General features: G+C 35.3%; 3 protein-coding genes and 3 non-coding genes across 9 annotated transcripts; 1 reads left to right on the top strand and 5 right to left on the bottom strand.

The window, feature by feature from the left end:
* The first annotated feature begins 1,187 nt into the window (after window positions 1-1,187).
* Window positions 1,188-3,705, top strand: LOC109161856 (probable folate-biopterin transporter 8, chloroplastic). The gene is made up of 2 exons (XM_019310394.1): window positions 1,188-1,773; window positions 2,327-3,705. Exons 1-2 carry the CDS (start codon window positions 1,266-1,268, stop codon window positions 3,481-3,483), a joined length of 1,665 nt encoding a protein of 554 aa, XP_019165939.1. The 5' UTR covers window positions 1,188-1,265; the 3' UTR covers window positions 3,484-3,705.
* Window positions 3,706-4,179: 474 nt separating this feature from the next.
* Window positions 4,180-4,252, bottom strand: TRNAR-ACG. The gene has a single exon. It is a non-coding gene; the product is annotated as a tRNA-Arg (tRNA).
* A 64-nt stretch (window positions 4,253-4,316) lies between these two features.
* TRNAC-GCA lies at window positions 4,317-4,388 on the bottom strand. Its single transcript has one exon. It is a non-coding gene; the product is annotated as a tRNA-Cys (tRNA).
* Window positions 4,389-5,326: 938 nt separating this feature from the next.
* Window positions 5,327-8,209, bottom strand: LOC109161858. Of its 3 annotated transcripts, none has more exons than XM_019310397.1 (5): window positions 7,986-8,209; window positions 7,692-7,802; window positions 6,440-7,349; window positions 5,892-6,194; window positions 5,327-5,739 (listed from the first exon to the last, which is right to left on the bottom strand). In XM_019310397.1, exons 3-5 carry the CDS (start codon window positions 7,318-7,320, stop codon window positions 5,697-5,699), a joined length of 1,227 nt encoding a protein of 408 aa, XP_019165942.1. In that variant the 5' UTR covers window positions 7,321-7,349; window positions 7,692-7,802; window positions 7,986-8,209; the 3' UTR covers window positions 5,327-5,696. The 3 variants fall into 3 exon arrangements, with proteins under 3 accessions (XP_019165942.1, XP_019165943.1, XP_019165944.1); XM_019310398.1 differs by having other exon boundaries at window positions 7,692-7,786; XM_019310399.1 differs by lacking the exon at window positions 7,986-8,209 and having other exon boundaries at window positions 6,440-7,346; window positions 7,692-7,927.
* A 398-nt stretch (window positions 8,210-8,607) lies between these two features.
* On the bottom strand, window positions 8,608-12,891 carry LOC109161854 (probable inactive purple acid phosphatase 1). Of its 2 annotated transcripts, none has more exons than XM_019310392.1 (13): window positions 12,827-12,891; window positions 12,090-12,274; window positions 11,825-11,916; window positions 11,604-11,670; window positions 11,316-11,438; window positions 11,092-11,184; window positions 10,845-10,974; window positions 10,554-10,635; window positions 10,277-10,409; window positions 9,962-10,167; window positions 9,752-9,877; window positions 9,227-9,536; window positions 8,608-9,135 (listed from the first exon to the last, which is right to left on the bottom strand). In XM_019310392.1, exons 2-13 carry the CDS (start codon window positions 12,264-12,266, stop codon window positions 8,830-8,832), a joined length of 1,845 nt encoding a protein of 614 aa, XP_019165937.1. In that variant the 5' UTR covers window positions 12,267-12,274; window positions 12,827-12,891; the 3' UTR covers window positions 8,608-8,829. The 2 variants fall into 2 exon arrangements, with proteins under 2 accessions (XP_019165937.1, XP_019165935.1); XM_019310390.1 differs by lacking the exon at window positions 12,827-12,891 and adding an exon at window positions 12,535-12,801.
* Window positions 12,892-14,747: 1,856 nt separating this feature from the next.
* TRNAR-ACG lies at window positions 14,748-14,820 on the bottom strand. Its single transcript has one exon. It is a non-coding gene; the product is annotated as a tRNA-Arg (tRNA).
* Window positions 14,821-21,089: the final 6,269 nt, after the last annotated feature.

Here is a 21,089-nt window from a genome sequence, read left to right as displayed (position 1 = left end):
TAGAAAGTAAGAGTAAATATAATATTACTCTTACTCCTTATAATGCAAATGAGGGGAACTCCTTGTGCGCAGTGAGCAAATGTATAGTCTCTGTGGTTCATGTTCAGTTGAGTGACCATGATTTACATCCTCCTAAGTGTTCTGTCAGGTCGGAGTGTGGGACCCTTAGGGTTGGGATTCAACTTTTGGAAGAAATCCTTGCATCAAGCAGCAACGCCATGGCGCGTTTGAAAATAAATTTGTTAACCATTGATTACTAACTAAAAGCTAGGGTTCGGGTGATTAGATAATTACACTATCTTAGATTTAACTGGAAACATTAGTTCAACATAAATAGTAAAAATAAATTAAGACAATCAAATGGTAACAACCAATAGCTAAGCATAAAGGAGAAAAAATCGTTCCACTTAATACAGAGTTATTGTGTTTAATATAGAATTGTTGCACTTAATGAAATATCGAGTCTGTCATCAATATGAACATTGTTTAGTATAAATACATTGCTCTTGTAACAACCAGAGATATTATATTCATAATTATTAAGACTTTATGCACTTGAGTTAATCTATGACTTTTTATCCTAGTCTCCTTATTATAGTCTACATATGATTCTCCTGGTTTATATACCTATGATCTATACCTTTGTAATTACCATTCATTCAATATAATTCTATCAGTTCTCATCATAAAGTATTGGCATTACAATCATTCATGTTGCGTTAATTTTTCGGTAATTCTTACCTTGACACCTGGAATCTTGGATTAGCCGCCGAAATTAAGTCATTAGTCAGTAATCAGAAACGAAACTTTATTCCGACCGCTGATTACTAACGTGCGTGGTTCTTTGCTTCTCCCACAAATAGATTGAACATTACAAAAAGAATGGTCTGTCCAAGAGGTTAATTTGATTCTTGTCTTGTCAAATATATACCTGGAGTTCAGCAGTGTCGTTTTGGACCAGCAACCTGCGACGTACATTTGGCGCGTGTGGGACAGTGCTACTTTGACGTAAGTGGTTGGGTCCCTTAAGATCTACCAAGAAAGGTATGGGCTGTTTGCCCGTTTGGCTGCTGCCTGAGGGCATCAGCTAGAACCCTCTTAAATTTATTCACTCTCACTCTTCCCTATGCTTTTCTAGATCCCTCTTAATCGTCTCCTGCTAGCTAGCTTGCTATTTCAAGCTTCTTGTTTCAGAAATTCGTGGCTCGACCAGCAATAATAAAGTGTGAACTTTTATGTTGAATTCAGCTTAAAAGCTAAAAACCATGATTTCTGCCGTGAGGTTTAATGGAAACCCAGTAGTGGTAGGCAGTTCAAGAATCCAAAGCAGGAGAAAGACTCAATCTTTGTTGCTCATTTCTTGCGCAAAGAATGGGAATCCTTCGTGCCTAAAGGGTGCCATTGACAAGTATTGGAGGGCAAAGTTTGATAAGCAGCTGATAAACCCAATCGTAATAGCCGAAGAGGGGGGAGCTCCTCTTCTTCCCGAAAAGCCCAGGAAAAGAGGGGTGGTTGAGGAGAAGGGTGCCCAAGTGGGGAGACAACAGATGATGGTTTTGTGTGGGTTTGGGTATTGGGTTCAAGGCTTCAGGGCATTTCCATGGCTGGCTCTCAACCTCCACATGGCTCATGGGATGAAGATGCACCCTTCTACATTGCAGCTTGTTCAGAACTCCGGGAACCTCCCTTTTGTTGCCAAGCCTCTCTATGGGATCTTGTCTGACACTCTATATATTGGAGGTGATCACAGATTGCCTTACATATCCATTGGAGGTAAATTATTGAACTGCTTTCTTGGTTTGCCTTAGCTAGGTAATTCTCATTGGTTTCTTGATTTTATGCTTTGCTTAAATTGATATTATGAACTGTTAGTTAATTGCATTTCTGCTGATAATCAGAACGTCAATAAGCAAATGCCCGTGTGATAGAAGCATAAAGTAAAGTAGTTAACTGCACCTTTTAGTTTCCTGTCATCACAAGAAAAGTTTTTTTAGTTTCCTCTTGTCACAAGAAAGGTTCTTTGCAGATTAGGAATATGAGATTTTTAGTTTACAAAGCAAGCAAAAGTCCATTCCTTTTTTTATTTGAAAGGTTTAGTTAATGATAATATTGGATTTCTTTACTCATCAAAGTTGTGAAATAGATTTTATTGATAGACTGTAAAAATTGAAAAGCCTCACATCGTGAAAGGAAATGGAGCAATTAGCTTTATCGAGGCAATGGAATATTCTTAGCTTCATTTTGTCGTAGAGTCTATACATGGTTTGATTGTTTGATGATTTGCTTGATTTAAAGATCCTGACGGGTATATTCATTCATTCATCAGTTTTCCTCCAGGTTTTGGCTTGGGGTCAATTAGCACTAATATCTTCTGTAAGTGAAGCGCTTCCCGCTCTTATGGCATGTGTTCTTCTGAGCAACCTCGGAGCTTCAATTACAGAAGTTGCCAAGGATGCTCTAGTGGCAGAATATGGTCAGAAAAATGAGATGCCTGGTATTCAATCTTATGCATTCATGGCTTCAGCTGCTGGAGGGATGCTAGCCAACTTACTCGGGGGATATTTCTTAATGAAAACACAACGACCCAGTGCCATGTTTCAAGCCTTTACAGCTTTACTTGCAGTCCAGTTAGCAATGTCGCTCTCAATGAGGGAAGAATCACTTGGTTTGGCTGAGTCTTCGAGTTATACTGTTTTAAGGAAATCAATCCCAGAAAGTATAAAAAGGCAGTTTTCTGATCTCATGGTTGCCATTAGAGATGAAAGCATCTACCGTCCCCTTATATGGATCGTTGTATCCATTTTGGCAGTGCCAGTCCTTTCTGGTTCCATCTTCTGCTGCCAGACACAATCCCTTAATCTTGACCCATCAATTATCGGGTTGTCCAAAGTGACCGGTCAATTAATGCTTCTCTCTATGACTGTTTTGTACCAGCGGTTTGGGAAGAATATTTCTATGAGAAAACTGAGTGGCATTGTCCAGATTCTGTACGCTGCTTCTCTGCTTCTTGATCTCGTACTAATCAAGCAGTTCAATATCAACATGGGAATTCCAAATGAAGTGTTTGCTCTTTGCTTTTCGGGCATTGCAGAGACCATTTCATCGTTTAAGCTCTTGCCATTCTACGTGCTTATTGCAAGTTCAGCTCCATCAGGCTGCGAAGGATCACTCATGTCATTCTTGGCATCGGCTTTGTGTCTTTCATCAATAATTAGTGGGTTTCTAGGCATTGGGTTGGCTTCTTTCCTCGGGATAACATCTGGCAATTACACAAGTCTCCCGGTTGGGATAGTAATCCAGTTTCTTGCTGCGCTGCTGCCTCTTGGATGGCTTAAATTCGTGCCAATGTCACTACCCTCAGCTGAAAAGGAAAGGAAGATAGATACAAGTAAAAGGAGAAGTAGAAATAGGAGGGCGGGAAAAGTTGTACTTCGTTGTATCTATCCCGATAGACAAGAAAGACAATCCGATTTGCAGAGATGAGAATCTGTGCCCTGGAAGAAGAACAACACTGCTCAATCGTGGCGAATTTCACCCGATTTTCTGCAACAATGTTCTCTGCTTCAGTGACAAGAAAGTGGGCAAGAGTTCCCAGCATATAAGAGCTGTGTATGAAGCTGATATTTAGAGAGTTTTATGAGATGATGGGTGGACTACTAAGGCCTGAGATGATGATATAGAAGAGGTCCATTTCCAGAAAAGCTGGTTTATGGTGTGTTCCTGAGGCATTTGGATTTGGACAAAAGGTAGAGAAGTACAATAAGATATTTGAAGAAAAGTCTTTGCCCTGCCAAATGCTGCTGACTAAAGAAGGCCAGAACTTACATATACCAGCCACAAACAGGTTAATTACTCCAGATTTTGCTTAAGATTAGTATAATTTGCTTTTATTAACCACTCCGGATTTTGTCTAAGATTAATATAGTTTGCTTATATCAACATCCCATTCCTAAGGGAAAAAAATAATCATTTTTGTCATTGTGTGTGGTGTATTTTAATGTAATAATGTTGATTTGTGATGAATTGATGCTTTACTTTTGAATTTGAAAACAAATAAATACTTGAAGATTGACACCAAAAAAAAAAAAATACTTGAAGATTCACTGAATTCATTAGCTTAGGGAGTTAGGGAGAAATGCCACCCCATACTTGGGGTTATATAAAAAATTATACATCAAGCGACTCTGCTGGGGATTGAACCCAGAATCTCTGGTTCCGTAGACCAGCGCCTTATCCATTGGGCCACAGAGTCTTGTGTTTTTTATGTTTAATTTAGAAACTTATATCTCTATTTTGCAGAAATAGGAAAAACAAAAAGGGCCCTACCGGGTTCGAACCGGTGACCTCTTGATCTGCAGTCAAATGCTCTACCACTGAGCTAAGGACCCTTAGATGCAAAATTAGACATTTATTTCTATCTAAACAGGTATCACTTGTACAAAAAATAATCCTAATTGTGTTAACCCTATAAGTCGAGAGATAATGTTATACAGAAACTTAGAACACATAAACAGTAGAGTCATCAAAACGGATTTATTAATTCTTGTTCTACAAATAGAATGGGGCTAGCTCTTAGTTTTGTCAAATTGATGGATTCTAGCTAGCGGGATGAGCTTGGTAGTGAACCTAATGTTTGTATATTAGTGTATATGTTTAGTTATTTATTTATATTTAAAAAGTGTATTAGTAATTAATACATTGTATAAATAATTTTTATTGATTTAAGGATTATACATTATGTATTTGATTATTTATTATGTTTTTTACTTTATTAGTTATTATTGTATTTAACAAATTATAAATGCGTACTAAAAAATTACAAATGCATTAATGTACGTTTAAACTATTCAAATTATTTTAATATACATTAATTAATTTTTTATATAAATTTTAATTAAATTTAAAATTTTAGAAATTTGACGGACCTAAGACGGAATGAAACAACTCTTGTTGCTAAATGGGCGAGCTTTGGTGGGTTCCATCTGAATTGTTAGGTGCTTTAACGGTTCTAATAAACAACTCCTATCAAGTTATTTGTTAACTAAAGGTACAAAATTTTTGTATCAAGGTTCACAATGCAATATGAACCACCAAGGAATGATTTCGTGTTATTAGATTGTAATTAATTTCTTGCATAACTTTTTTAGTTGCTCAAACTCAAATTACTAAGCTATTTGACTTGAGTATATATCTTGGGCCAATATAAATTCAAATATATGTATACATTTCTTACTATTTGTTTATTATTATTTTGGTGAGACATAGTATTTGATTATTTTAAAAATAAAAGGGGAATTAATTACACAGCTTTTCTTTGAAGAACATATAAATATAAATATAGGGAAATGCTTCAGTGTCAATCAATACCATGTTTCTTGTACAAAATCAAAATCAAAAGAAAAATACTTTGTACTCCTACTTTATATTCCTAACTTTTACTCCTACACACAAAATCATGATGTAGGTACTTATATTGGGACCCACAACTTATCAGATCAGAGCTCGGAGACAATGTTAACTTTCTACCCGGCACAAAATTAAAAGTTTTTACCATTCACTTTGCAATAGTACCAGGTATAAGAATCACAGGTGTCAACCGACACTTTAAAATTTTCCTATAAATATATATATATATATATATATATATATATATACATGAGTGGCAAGAAAACCCCCTGCGTAGAGTCTTTGAAGAATTATGCTGCTACTCGGGTGATCCTCCCTCCATCTTTTGCCAGACTGCAAACCACAACAAAATAAAACACTGTTTTATGAGTTGATCTGAGCATCATTGGGTGGTGGTTTTACTATGTGGTATAGACATCCAACCAAAGAACTAAACAGGTAAATTTGCAGCATATATGTTACAATAGGGGGAGCGGGGGGCGTACTTATCAATACTTGAGCGTGAGTTCTTCGCACAACAGTTCCAAGTGCAGCAGAACGAGCAGGGAAAGTGACAGCTTTTCCAGCTTGGACACTTCAAGTAAGAGCACAGACAGGTTATGGGCCATCTACTGCAGCACCCTTTACAACGTAGAGACTCACAAGAGAAAGATAGCCCGCTGAACCACTTGCAACAACAACCTCGACAACTTAACCATGCACACTGGCTTGGACTTGAACAGAAACAAGAGTCACAGGTAAAACCAGCACAACAGCATTTACGCCCTGTTGGTTCAGACTTCTTTGTCCTGAAGAATTGCATAGAGTTCTCTTTTCTTATCATCCATACAAAATGATGTTTGAGGAAATTAATGGAAATCGCATTAACCCACAATCTGTGTGTGTATAATTTTCCCTCTAAAGTGTGTATCTACATTCACGACAATTTACATATAGTATTGATGCAATAATTGGAATAAACTAGTAAACTACTCATGATAAATTTAAGAGACAAAGTCCACACGCATCAAGAAGAGCAAGGAACGTCACTCACATTTGAAGATCAACAGGCTTGTTAGAAGTTCTGGTTCCAACAAGATGACTAGGAGCATTCTCACCTGCTCTTAATGGTACCGCATGTTGGTTGGCCCCATTTTTAATTCGAGTGCTTCCTGCTCCTAGCCTATTAGCTGGGGTCTCTTTGTTATATTCTGCTCCTTCTGGACCCAAGGGCATCTGCTTATATCTCGCAAGGTCTCCATGTGTATCAAGTTCCCCTGACTTGTAGGAATCTCCATCCGTCGTTGGATTTCCATCAGTGGAAAAGCTATTGGGTCCAATATCAATACTGAATAATGATCCATTGGAAGTATTACTCCAAGCTGTTGACTTGCTCATGGAAATTGAGGAGGGGTTTTCATTGGTCTCGAAATCTCCTGGCATTTCCATGACTTGAATGCTAGGCGAATGTGTTGGTGACTCATTTTGCACCTCAGGTTCACGAGTGACTTCTGAAGTCTTAGAGGCATCAGAACTAAAAGATTCCATTTTGGAATGGGTTCCGTTTGTATCTTTATTGTCACTCAAAGTTCCAAATGAAAAGGATTGTTGTGTAGGGAGATCACTTGTTGAGGAAATTCCATTGAAATCAAAATCTCCTGGTTTTTCCATGACTTGAATGGGAGGAGACTGAGTTGGAGACCAGTTTTGAACCATATATTCACCAGTACCATCTGAAACCGTGGGGGCAGAACTCGTAGATGCATTCAAAACTTTTCCATTCTTATCATTACTGTCATTCCCAGCTTCATAAAATGAAAAAGAGCTCGCTGTTGCTTTTGGATACAATTGGGAGCAGTCGTGTGAAGAACTTCCCCCCGACAATGAGGATGAACGGGGAGGTTTCGAAGATTGAAGCTCACTTCCATTGCCCATTACTGCTTAATAAACACAGAAAGGAGCTACTGCAACACAAAATTGCTCATCACATTTTTGAAATCTAAAATCCTCATATTAACTCATAAAGGGATAAGCAAGTTGTTCAAATTCAGTGCTTAACTCTATTTGTTCACAGCTATTCACAAAGAACTCTGAACTATCTTGAACCTTTTTACCTCATTCTTTTCCATTGATTATTGGCTTATTCCTATTGAATTTAATCACAATAAAACATTCATATTATGAGCAAGGAATCACCAATGGCATTTTATAGGCTTTTCCCATTAACAATCATGAGAGAACTCAACCAGAAAATTCCAATTAAAACCTATAACAAATACAAATTAGGGGAAAAAAATTTAACTTACTTTATCGAAAGAAAGCCATTTGGATTGAACCATTCTCTACCCACAAAAGATGCTGCCTATTGTCGATCTTGCCGGAAGCTGACTCCGGCAAATATCTTCTCCCCACACGACCTTTAGAAACGAAAACCCCACCGAAAAAAACAAATCTTTAAAATTTCCAAAATAAATAAGGAAATTAGGTAAAATGGGAAATTTACTGCAAATCGCAATGAATACACCCAAAAAACCCCTGAACTGTTCAAAAACAGAACAGGGAAGGAAATTTTTAAAATTAAAAAATAAAAATAAAAATACCTTAGAATTAGCATAATATATTTTCCTTAATTCCCTATATCAAGGCACATCGTAAAACTGGATAAAGTTCAGGTTTACATAAGCCCGATATTCTGGGCGTGTGAGAATTAAGACAAAAGGCATGAAATTGATGAAGGGTTAGAGAGGGGATAAAGGAATTAGGGTTTTGGGAAAAATAAATTAACAAAATGAAGAATGCGCCAAGATTGGAAGGCAAAGCGGCTGTTACGCGGTGCGGTCTCGTTCTGAACTTCGGATTCTAAAATTAACGAACTTGAGCTGTATTTGGCGCCACGACACAATCACAAGTCACGCGCTTAGCACGTGCATAAGAAATACAGAGTAGTAGTAGTCATGACTACGGTTCAATTCTAGTTCTGAATTGACGGTTTCCATTTTAGAATCTATCAAATTGAAACCGAACCTTGTATAATGGTTTCACATTCAGATTTTTTTTTTTGTAAATTTTATTTTATATTTTTAAAATTGTCCACGTTTAACAATTAATTTTTCTATTCTAAAATATTTTTAAAATAGTTATAATACTCGAAATAATCACACAAAAAATGGTACAAAAAAGACTTGATTTAAGTTGCATTTTCCTTATTACAAATCCACCATATGGTTGTCCCATATACAGGCATAGATTTCTTATCCACTGCTGAAATATCAACACAGAAGTTTTGAAAGAGGCAATCACTCAATCAGTGACATTTTATGACCCATATTCATCCAATTTACACTGATTTTTTTTTTCCTATGCAGAAGTACTATAACAATCTAGAAATTGCAGCTGAATTTATCGGTCCAAATCGCGAAAACCAAACTAGAGAGATTACATTGATCAAGTTGCTAGCGTCGAGCTCGGGCAGCTATCCACAGTGCAAGCCAAGATGTCTCTATAATCCCTTGATATCCTGAAGGAGTCGTAGACTTTACCATCACTGCTCTTCTTGTACTCAAACAGCAGGTTTGAATGATCGAACGCTGTTAATTTCACGAATCCATAGTCATAGTCTTTGAAAAGACTCCACGAAGTCGATATGTTGGCAAAATTTGCTAGGCCTGCACCTCCTCCCCCAGCGACAACATGTATAGTCCCATTCAACGTGCCTTTGTAGAAGCGTTGCTCTTTATTCGTACAAATGTTCTGCAACAAAGAAAAAGGGGAGTATAAGTAGTGCTAAATTGGAAGTTGATGATGTTTGGTAGAATAGTATCATCAAATCTTCTCGGGTTACCTGGTAAATGGGACAAGTCCTTTCGTAATTATGCACATGACCATACATGGCGATATCAACTTTATACTTCTGCCAAAGCTTTTGAAGGCTTTCCCTTCCCATAGGCTCGCCAAATGATCCTTCAACAGCGTAGAAATCACCAGAAGAGTAACCAAGTACACGATGGGCAAGGAAAATGAGCCATGGTTGTTTCTGTCGGTCCACAGATGCAAGACAGTGCTCAATGAACTTGTATTGCTCCGTGCCCTCTCTCCAATCATGTTCCGTATCAGCAATGCAAAATCGGAACATGCCATAGTCAGTAGAGTACCTGCAACACGTGGACCGTAGTCGCTTATCGGGTGACGTAGAGATTCTGATACCAAATTGAATCATGTGCTCCATCTCAACTAAAAGCCTAAACTGATAGTTGGATCGCGCATTAATGGTTATATGCTCAACACAAGTAACTTCAAATGTATGAATGATGTAAAGTGGGAAAAAAAAAAAAAAAAAAAAAAAAGATTGTAATACACGAAACCATACCAGAACTTTTCCCTGTTTTCTGCAGGAACGTAAAACATATTTTGAGCCAACACACCACATTCACCCCCAGAATCCATGTTGCCATAGAAAGAACCTGTATCAGGCCAATCACGCTCATGATTGCCACTGCAAAACACAAACGACTACTTATAACTAAAGGCAGAAAGGTAGAATGTGCTCAAACAAGTTCTGCAATGGATTTGCATTTACCTCGCAATCATGTAAGGTACACGTGAAGCAATTGGCTCTATCTGTGATGTAAATTGATCCCACTGCGAGATATATCCATTGGCATAACAGATATCTCCAATGTGAAAGACTATATCAATGTTTTTTAGATCATCTATCAGCTGCTTGGTGGTATTAAGGGAACCAGGTTGAAAGTCGTTATATTCACTGGAGCCATCAGCTTCATCCTACGGGTTGACAAGTGGATAAGAAATCTGTACCATATACTACCAATGTATATTTAGTTAAACGCATATAATTTAGTTATAATCTATTTCTGTTATGTAAAGTCCAAACCTTTCCCATGTCACCAAAAATGATTACACGTTGTACAGAGTTTTGACCAGGGTAAGGAGAAGATTTGAATTGGTAACTCTGACTCCATATATATGTGCCATTTAACAACTTATGCCCCAACTTGTAGGTATACCTGTAAAATAACAAAATGGAACACGAGCTAAATATCTGTACTAAAAAGTGAACACAAAATATTACAATGCTAAATTTGACGTGCATAGGAAAAAGAGAAAACATTGGATTGTTCTACAGCAATAGAAGAAACAATAAAACCTACAATGAGTTGGGCCACAACTCCTTGAGGAAACCTGTATGAATGAATCCAGGATCACGCCATCCAACTGTTCTTGCAGGTGCACCTACACACGTTTAATTTCTCTTAGTTCAGAAGAATAAAATTAACACATTTTTTTTTTCAAGTAGTCCTACAAGTTACTTACTGTTCAATTATATTCAGAAAGAACTCAACGAAGCAGCTAATAAACATCTTATTTTGGAAATTGTTTGTACCATATATATAGCATTCATGAAGCTCTACTCCACACTTGCAAACATTAACACAACTTACCACACATGCTACTTCGGTCAAAAGTCAGGGTCCCTGCTGGAGAGTGGCTCTGTTTTCCTCCTTGTGGACCCCACTTCACAAATGGCTCCGCTTCATTGATCCCATATCCACTAGTCCAAGTCACAGTCATCTAGTAACAAATTTTTAATGATTTCAATCTTTCAACTTATTATGTTACTCCGTATTAAATGGACACAGGCAACAGATGATGGTACAGAAAAATCAGTTTCATTGTAAATATACTTACTTCATCCCATGTCTTCCCCTGGGCTAATCTTGGGTATAATGGTGCGTTAGGATTTTCAAAGGAAACTGCGTTTGACACTGCCACAAGCTTTGGCTGTTGATCAAGGCCAGGCACCAAAGTTATCGTATAAGAATGAGTGTATGGGGAAGAATTATGAGTAACAAGTAACCAGTCATAACTAAAATTCTTAATATACTACCACAGAATCAGGTTACCACACATACTTTTGATAATCCACCAGAAAACAGCGCAAAAGAGAAGTCTGATCTTTGGTTGATCAATTGAAGCTTCAATGATCCTTTTCCCGTTTCTTTGTACTTGGAGTTGGAGTAATTTGCAAATTGATACTGCATAAAAATTTTAAAAGGTGTTTAGTCTTTTTAGTAGAGGTAATTAGATAAAAGGAAGATATCTCCCACATTGACCATTAGAGTCATAAATTCAATCCCGATAATAAACCTCTCGGTAATATGAGGTAAGGTTTTATTTTATTGGAAAAGAAAAGCTCAAACCTTAATAGGTGCTGTACACAACAAAGGTGGACTTGCCATTCGATTTTCAGCAAGGCAGGTTGATGCACTGAGGATATTTCGTAGAAGTGCATAACATTAGCTCACCGTGAACAATCTTTATAAAAACTAAAAGCGCATATAAATTATATATTGCTGTTCAAAACTCAGAGTTAGAGCATTAAAATTGTAAAATGTACAGCAATTCATTACGTTCCCGTTACCTGAAATTTCCAGGGGAAAATACTCCAATCCAGTCATCACCTGATGGATTTAGCATGCCATACTCCACAGTAACCCATTCATTGTTTTCGCCCTGGAAATAAACAACATTGATAAATCAAGAATGAACCATTTTTCAACACCGGAAAACATTTCCTGAGAAAAAATTCTAGATCACAGACTAATAGTCCGTGAGTTTGTACTTAATAGGCGCCAATTAGATAATCATATTCATTCATATGTATCTTAGCAGAAAGCAATGCATACATTCAACCCGAGCAAAGGAGGAGTAACATTAATAAAAGCCCTAGCTTCCAAAGCAATCACTGCATCATGAACTGCAATCCTTGCCAGTGGCTGCACCCCGTGAGGTGTTACTCCTTGAAGGCAAAGCAGAGCCAATAAAATCGGCAGCAAGGCCATGAAAACTCTAAGTGCATCCATCCTTTGATCTGATATCAATTGGAACAACAAGGATCAATGAGATGGAAAACATCCCACAAAAAACTCCAGTTATGCATAAAGGGCAAAATATCATGTAAGTCAGCCAAATACTATTATATTAACTTATAACTCTGAATATCAACAACCAAATGAAAATGTCAGCATCAGAAGAAACCTCCCACCAATAAAGTATGAGTAGAGAGACAGTAGAATTTGCAGGTGAAATAAGGAAAATATTACAATATACTACACTGTATTAGGGGCATACAAATCATTACACTGCTGAAGACTATGAAAACTGACAGAGGGCACATAATCACATTACAGTCTTGATTTTTCATTTTCAGCATTGGGTGTTTCAAGTATGAAGTGGCTCAAATTCAAAACTTCATTTTGGGATTGAAGAAAAAGCGGAATCCAATCTGGGTTAGCATTCAATCAAGAAAGCAAATCAATTGAAATTCAGCAACTGAGTTCAAAAACCAAAGAATCTTGATTCCGATTGCATTCATTGAGAGTTTGGAGTAGCTGAAAATCAAAAGTTTAATTCTTTGGGCCACACAGAGGAATTGAAGAACAAGTAGACTACATTCTGGGTTAGCAAATCAATAACGAAAACTAACATAAATCCAGCAAATGGGTAACAAAGCCATTACAGCAAAAGAGACGACCTGACCTTCAGTCAGACAATAGACTATGTAAACTTTCGAAGGAAATAAGGAAAAATGGTGAAATTAAGCTGCTTTCAGCGAGTCAAGTGGCATGTGGGTGTGAAATCAAAAGTCAATGATCTCCAATCCATAATGGTGGTGTGGACTGTGGCTGCCGCAGTTCTACTACGAAGCTTTTAAGGGGGCGTTTGGTTATATAACATAACCAAGGGAATGTAACATTCCAAAACTCAGATTCCTATGTTTGGTTCATATTATCTGAGGGAATCTAACATTCCCAAGGAATGTCACATTCCCTCCACATAGGATTTTGAAGGGAATGTGATTCCCTTCAATTTCTTAGGTTATGTAAGATAACCTTGGTTATGTTAGAGATATTATAGTGTGTGTATAAAAGATAAACCTAAACCAAACATGATTATATAACATACACCAATTTTAACCAAACACAGGAATCTAAGATTCCCAGCAATCTAACATTCCCAGCAATCTAACATTCCCTAAAGTAATCTGACATTCCGTGAACCAAACGACCCGTAAGTTCATACTCTCACGATCTTGAAAGGAAAGTTCACAATCTTTCTTTGATTCTTTTTTCTTTTTTTAAATATCCTTAGAATATACTGAGCACATTTATAATTTATAATTGCTGTAAATAAGATGGAAATAGTAATTTATTTCTGTATTAGCCTACCCAATCATCCTAAAAAGTGAAATTAAACCAGATTTTAGAGGATTTCTATATTAGCTATTCTATTACTATATTTAATTTAATTGATTAGTTAATATTTATTTTTAATGTTATTCTTGGCTACATTGTTTTTTTTTTTTAATGATACGGTAAGAAATCAGGTAATAAAATTATTATATTTTATTTTATGTTAATATTTTAAATTTATCAAATTTTGTATAGTGCTTTTTGTTTAAGTATTCAGTAGCAGAATTGATCAATAAATGAATAGTTACTAACTTAATAAGTAATACTTGTACTTTTATTATATGATACAAGATGGTAATATATGATGGTAAAATATATTTTTAAAAGTGAGAGGTAATTACATGAATATAGAATCTTTAAAAGTTAAGGAATCTGGCATCTATAATGGAAGATTCTCTCAGGTCCGTTTATGAAGAGGAAATCTCTAAGAACATTCTCATTTGAAAAAAAAAAAAAAATGTCTCTGCAGCTTTAATACATATGTGAAGGAGAGAGGAGATAGAAAAGAGAGTGAAAAAAAATTACTACAAAGTGTATGATTTATGTGAGATTCATTGTCTCACAAAAGAATTGTCTGCTTCGTTGTTTTGCGCATGATTTTTGTGAGATCCATTGTCTTACAAAAAATTGCCTACTTCGTTGTTTTACGCATGATTTCTGTGAAATTCATTGTCTCACAAAAGAATTGCCTACTTCGTTGTTTTGCGCATGACGCGTACCTGAATTTTTGTTTTTGTTTTTTTCTTTTTAATTTTTTTATTCTCTTGTTCTCTCTCCTCTCTCCCAAATCCAAATCGTGCTGACAAAAACCAATAAAAACCCCAAAAATTGGATTTGCTCTAACTTAGCACCCTGTTTTGCGTAAAAAGACCATAGAAAGTGGGCAAGAGCTGATATTTAGAAAGGTATTTATGATGGTTTATGGTGCATGCTAAACCAGACAGTCCACCTCGTGCCTGCCTGAGGCATAACAGGTTAACCACTCCAGATTTTGTAATGTTAATGAATTCTTGGCTTAGAAAGAAATGCCACCCCACCCTTGAGAGAGCACAAATCTTGGTTGTTGAGCTGGAACAAAAATTATCCAAATGGCGACTCTGCTGGGGATCGAACCCAGAATCTCTGGTTCCGTAGACCAGCGCCTTATCCATTGGGCCACAGAGTCTTGTGCTTTTAGAATTAAATTTAAAACTTAATACCTCTAAACGTTTGCAGAAATACAGAGACCGACAGAAAACAAAAGGGCAAGCCACTTATCAAATTTTTATGGTCAAAGTACCTATGAAGTCCTTCTACTATAGTATTTTGTTCAATTTAGTTCCTCTACTTTAAAAAGAGGTGAAACTAAGAACAATTGTTCAAATCTCATTAGGAACATGGTTGTAATTATTTGTTTTGGACATACTAATTTAATATATTGATGGTAAAAATAATTAATTTTCAAATATTTATAAATCGTCAGCGCCACGTAATCTAAATTAACGGTAATATTAAGATTGTTAACTATTGTCCTTAATTGCACCACTTTTGAATGTACATGGACTAAATTGAACAAATTAAAAGTATAAAGACTAAATTAAACAAAACGTTATAGTATAGGGACCTCGATCTTTGTTATGCTGTGAAATCATGTCCACCTTGCAAAGTGGACACGATTCTTTATATCCACAATCAATCGTTATGCTGTGAAACCGTGTCCACATTGTGTCTATAATTATATTCACAACTTTATGCCCTTAATTATAGAATTATGTGTTCATAATTTTAGAATAAGATTTCCACAACATAATTTGTCATCCACAAAAGGCCCCATTGAGTTTGAACTAATGACCTCTTGATATACAGTCAAATACTCTACCACTAAGCTAAGAACCCTTTGATGCTTATTGGACATTTTTCGCATTCTAAAGCGAATTATGACTTGTACACAAAAATAATCTTAATAATTGTGTTAACCCTATACATCGAGAGAAAATGCTATATAGAAACTTAGAACACATAAACAATAAAGTCATCAAAGTAGGTTTTTTTTTTTTTTAAAGAATCAAAATAGGTTTTTAATCCCTGTTCTACAAATAGAATGAGGCAGATTCTAAGTTTTATAACTTATCAAATCTCTGGCAGGATGAACTTGACGGCCAACCTAGTGTTGTATATTAGTGTATATATTTAGTTATTTATTTATATTTAAAAGTGTATTAGTAATTAATATATTGTATAAATAAATTTTAATTGATTTAAGGATTATACATTATGTATTTGATTATTCATTATGATTTGTGTATTTTATAAGTCATTATTGTGTTTAACAATTTATAAATGATTTGTGTATTTTATCAGTCATTATTGTGTTTAACAATTTATAAATGCATTAATGTATGTTTAAACTATTCAAATTATTTAGTATGAATTTATTAACTTTTTAAATAAATTTTTAATTAAATTAAAAATTTTAGAAATTTAGTGGACTTAAGGGGCAAATTATGCTGTGCATCCGTATGCACCATGTATGCACCATGCATGGTGCATACGGATGCAAAAACGACGTTGTTTTAATAAAACGCGCGTCTCTCCTTATTAAAAAAATCAGGTTCGATTCCCAGCAACAACATATGAACTAAAATTTCATAATCAATAAACTATAATTCCATAATCGATGAACTATAATTCCATAATCTAATCTATGAACTAAAAAATCCAGAATGAATGAACTAAAATTCCATAATCTATAAACTAAAATTTCAGAATCGATGAACTACAATTCCATAATCGATGAACTATAATTCCATAATCAATGAACTATAATTCCATAATCTATGAACTAAAATTCCAGAATGAATGAACAATATAATGTTGTTGCTGGGAATCGAACCTAAATTTTTTTAAAAGGGGAGACGCGCGTTTTTTAATAAAACGACGTCGTTTTGACATCTATATGCACCATGCATGGTGCATACGGATGCACAGCATAACTATCCACTTAAGGCGGGACGAAACAATCCTTGTTAAGCTTGCCAAATGGGTAAATTTTGGTGGGTTCTATCTTTAAATTGTTAGGCACTTTGACTATTCTAACAAACAACTCCCGTGAAGTACAAACAAAAGAAAAGTTTTAGCCTTTTTTTTTTTTTTCTTGAATGCTACTGACTCTATTACAATGTAATATTTGTTTATAATTACTTTTTTAACCTACTGAAACATAAAGAGCCAATAATATCTCTACTGAGACTCAAACTCACAACCTCTCATATGGGAGTCCAACCCGAGTGTCATTTGGCCACAAGATTTTAACCTTCGGTATTTCATAAACTCTATTGTTGGAGTGAGATTGATGAAACAAAAGTGTTTTTTTTTTTTTTTTTTTTTTTTTTTAAGTCTTATGGAAAAACATAAGTCTCTGGACAGTGGCACTTAGAGAATAACAAACTCCATTGCACCTTCAAAACCATCATTCAACTCCAACATCTACAAACCCCCACCACTGAAGTGGTCATAAGAACTTAACCACCACCTCCTCTCTACCAGAAAAGGAAGACAACCAACATAGAAAGAGAATGTTGACATCTTATTTTGCCTCTTCCGGGTAGTCACGAACTTCATTAGGAATAAGAGATTATCAAAAAGAGTAAATACCAATTTTGGTCCCAAGAGTATTAGTAAAATGACGGTTTTGATTTTTTTTTTTTGTTTTTTTTTTTTTGAATGCTACTGACTCTATTACAATGTGTAAACAATATTTTCATTAAGTCACTTTAATGTGTTGCAAATTTAATTGAGAACTTTATGATTATTAAGTGATAGCATTAATGTTGTAACGGAAATAACGTTTTCCGTTACAAAGCCTATATTGATGGCATATAAGGCTATATAAGTTTAGGTCCTACCACTGCTCCGGAACACCTGAAACACACCATCTATACTGTTCGGAGAAAAAGTGGGAGAAAATGTTACTATGCAGGAATTGCTACTACGATTATTCACAACGCAATACACAAAGGTATCAACTATGGCTAGAGTTTTGCTCGATTCCTATGCTTCCGCTACGAGGTTAGATCATTACAATTATAATATTGTATAATTATTCTAACATTTGGTATCAGAGCCCTAATGATCTCTGCCTAGTTTGTATTGTTTTGGATACAAAAATCATTTCAAAAAAAAAAAAAATTAATTTCGTGTACCTTAAGTTTTGTACATGATTTATTTTCTTTTGAAAATTTTGCTTGGAATTATTGCTTGCTGTTCGATTTGCCGGAGAATTGCCGGAGTTGGTCGACGGTTATGGTTTCCATTTTGTCGGTAACAACGACGGCGTGACTTGGAGTCACTGGCAGTGAGTGGAGACGCGCAGCGTATGTCGACGACGGTGGGGATGGTGTTCGGTGCTGCAAGTTGTCGCCGGCGCTGGTTTTTGCTCCTCAAGCTTTGGGGTTGCGCTGAGGCAAAACGGCGGATCGGGCTGGCTAGCTTCTCTCTCTCTTCCTCCTTCAGGTTGGTCTGGTCTAGCGATGCTTCTTATGTTTTTTCTTGGAGCATGTTTTATCTCTAAGTACTTTGTGCCCAATGGGCCCTAGCTGGAAGTGCGTTGGCTGATTAACAAGGATTATAAAATTGTTTTATCTCTGTGTACTTGATCATCACTTTGAAATATATATTTTGCTGAATATATTTCTGTTTATGCATGCCTTGGATGCCATAAAATTTTGTACGTTGCTTGCCTGGTATTATTGTCGTTCATTGAGTTTTTTGTTGATATCACTGTCGCCAATGAGCACCGTTGAGTGTGGTTGTTATTAAACACGATCGACCGCCAATTGGAAATGTTGTGGTTCCTCTCATCATAAAGATCTCTTGCAAGCGGTAGGTTTCCCTTGTGATGGGCTTCGCTGATTCTGGCCGGGAACAAACGCTATATAAGGGTGAAGAGAGGTTGTTGGTGGTCGTGTTGTCAGTTCGTCACCACAACAGTCATCGTCGAAATGGTTGGCAGTGGCAAAGGGCAGCATCATGATGCTGCGATTATGTCACCAGTTCCAACCTGCCTTCCCAGTTTTGGTATTGTTGGCTGGACAGTTGTAGCGGCGGACGCTACTGCCTTTAGGTCGCTACGATGGCTGCCTTGATGGGCTGCTCTAGACCCGTGTATGAAAGCTTTCGGCTAGATCGAAGCTCCCCCTTTGTCACTGATAGATCGAGTCCAATGGCAAAGCGACATCAGGATTCGGACTATCGAGTGATCCGACAAGGCTAAGAATATGTAGCCTACATTTGTTTATCTATGTGACAACCAGTGGCCGCCCCTAGCTATCGTTGTTGGCATGGATTTTGGGGAGAAGCTTCACTATTGCATTGAGGCTTTCCACTGGCGATGTAGTTTGGTGACGACTGATGACAAGGTGCGGTTGTTGGTTGGCATCTATCTATTTCATATCAATAAAACATTGGCCACAAACTTGAGACATTAAGAAACGTCTGGCTGAGGAGACACAGGGTTGCGTTTTTGCTGTATTAAAGTTAAAGAGATGCATGATATGTCATCATCATCAATTCTCCATTAAGAATTCCATTTTCTGGTGCGTTTTTTTTTTTTTTTTTTTTTTTTCAAAGGTATGCGCATGCATTTGAATACTTCTCCCTACCTGTCTTTCCTTTTTTAAATGCATGTTTCGAAATTTTTGTCATTAATTGATATGTTATGCACCTTCTAAGGAATGATTACCACCCATTAATGGTAATTTCAATATATGTGCGCCATTTATATGATAATCTGGGATCTCCTATCTATATATTTTGTTTCCTTTATTGGCTGTCTTTGAATTACCATGATTTGATACAAAATAATATAATGGTAATTTCAGCTTAATATTGGCTTGATATTATTACAATTTAACGTCATTTATTTTCGGTAATAATATTTGTGACTGATTGGGATGATTAGCAATTGTTACAATTGTTATGGTAATAGTAATGTTAGTTGGAGCTGATTACTTTGTTACCATAAGTAATTGTTTGACTCTTTTTCTAGTCATTCGATTTGCATTATGATTTTGTTTTTGTAATAATTGCATTAATATAGTTTCAGTTAAGAACCACTTCAATTATGCCTTTATATTAGTTTATTAAAGTTGAAAATGTTGGTTATTATATTTTTCAACATTAATGTTTTTCGGATTTTAATTTTATTAAGTTTTAAAGTTTTCCCGAAAAATGTTTTAAAGGTTTGCGGTGTTAGCAATTTTTTTTTCCATGTTAGATCTCCTAATTGTCATAATATTATGTGATTTTTATGGCTATTCATGGCAATTTCATAATTTTGCAATTTTGCCATAATTCAATAATATTTTAATTATGGAGTGTGATTTTGAATCACAATTTTGGAAAATACATATGTTTATGGCTTTTTGATATTGCTTTAATTTCAGTCTTGCCATAATATTTTCAATTATGATGTTAAGAATTATATTTTGTAATTCTTATTGAATTTGTTTATCCAAAAAATTTATGGTAATAATGACAATATTATGTAACATTTAATAATAATAATAATAATTATTATTATTATTATTGTTATTATTAAAAATATTGTTCGATTACAATTAAGAAAATTGATTATTCTGTTATTGATGTTATGTAATAATTATTAGAATTATTATAGTAATAACGTTATTGGTTTTTTAACCGATGGATCAATGTTTTGTGCCGTTACTATCATTATTGTTTTTGGATTGTGATGCCCACTTTGATTGAGTATGAATATTTGATTTTATATTCATATTTTTAAGTTTGTTGTTTTATGCATATAATTAAATTAAGTGCATAATATTATGGTTTAAATTATGCAATTTAGTTTGTGAGAATTTATTTTGTAAATGTCAACATATCATATGGTTTTGATATGGTTAGAATTTGTAATTTTAAGCTAGTTCTCATAAAGTTTACTATATGCATTGAATCACTTTCGTTTTGGGCCTACAAGTTAAAACTTTTCAATAATTGAAAAGTATATGGTTATTATAAATTCTTATTCAAATTTTATAATCCTTCAAGTTTTGGATTTATGTTGTTATTTGAATAATAATTTTATAGCTCATTTTAAATTATTATTATGATGTACAATTTATTTGGATATGAGCATATTGAATTTCACATATAATTGTTCACTAGCATAACATTATATTTTCTAGTTATGTGAATTTGATAATGCCTTTGGAATTGCATAAGTTAGGAATTATAATAATTCCTTGTTAAGGTGAACCTTGTGTGTGGAATAATAAACGGTAGTGCATTATGTTTAAGCACATTTAGACCGTTTAGAATGTTCACTTGAGATTAAAAGTCTTTCCATAGGCGAACTATTAAAGATTTGGAAAGATTGCTCGTCAATTATGCATTTAGTGTGAGAAAATATGAACCGGTGAAAAGTTTCTCGGGAAG

Source organism: Ipomoea nil, unplaced genomic scaffold (genome assembly GCF_001879475.1).
Source record: "Ipomoea nil cultivar Tokyo-kokei standard unplaced genomic scaffold, Asagao_1.1 scaffold2926, whole genome shotgun sequence".
NCBI lineage: Eukaryota > Viridiplantae > Streptophyta > Magnoliopsida > Solanales > Convolvulaceae > Ipomoea > Ipomoea nil.
Note: the sequence above shows the minus strand (reverse complement) of the source record. Positions and strands in the feature narration are given on the sequence as shown.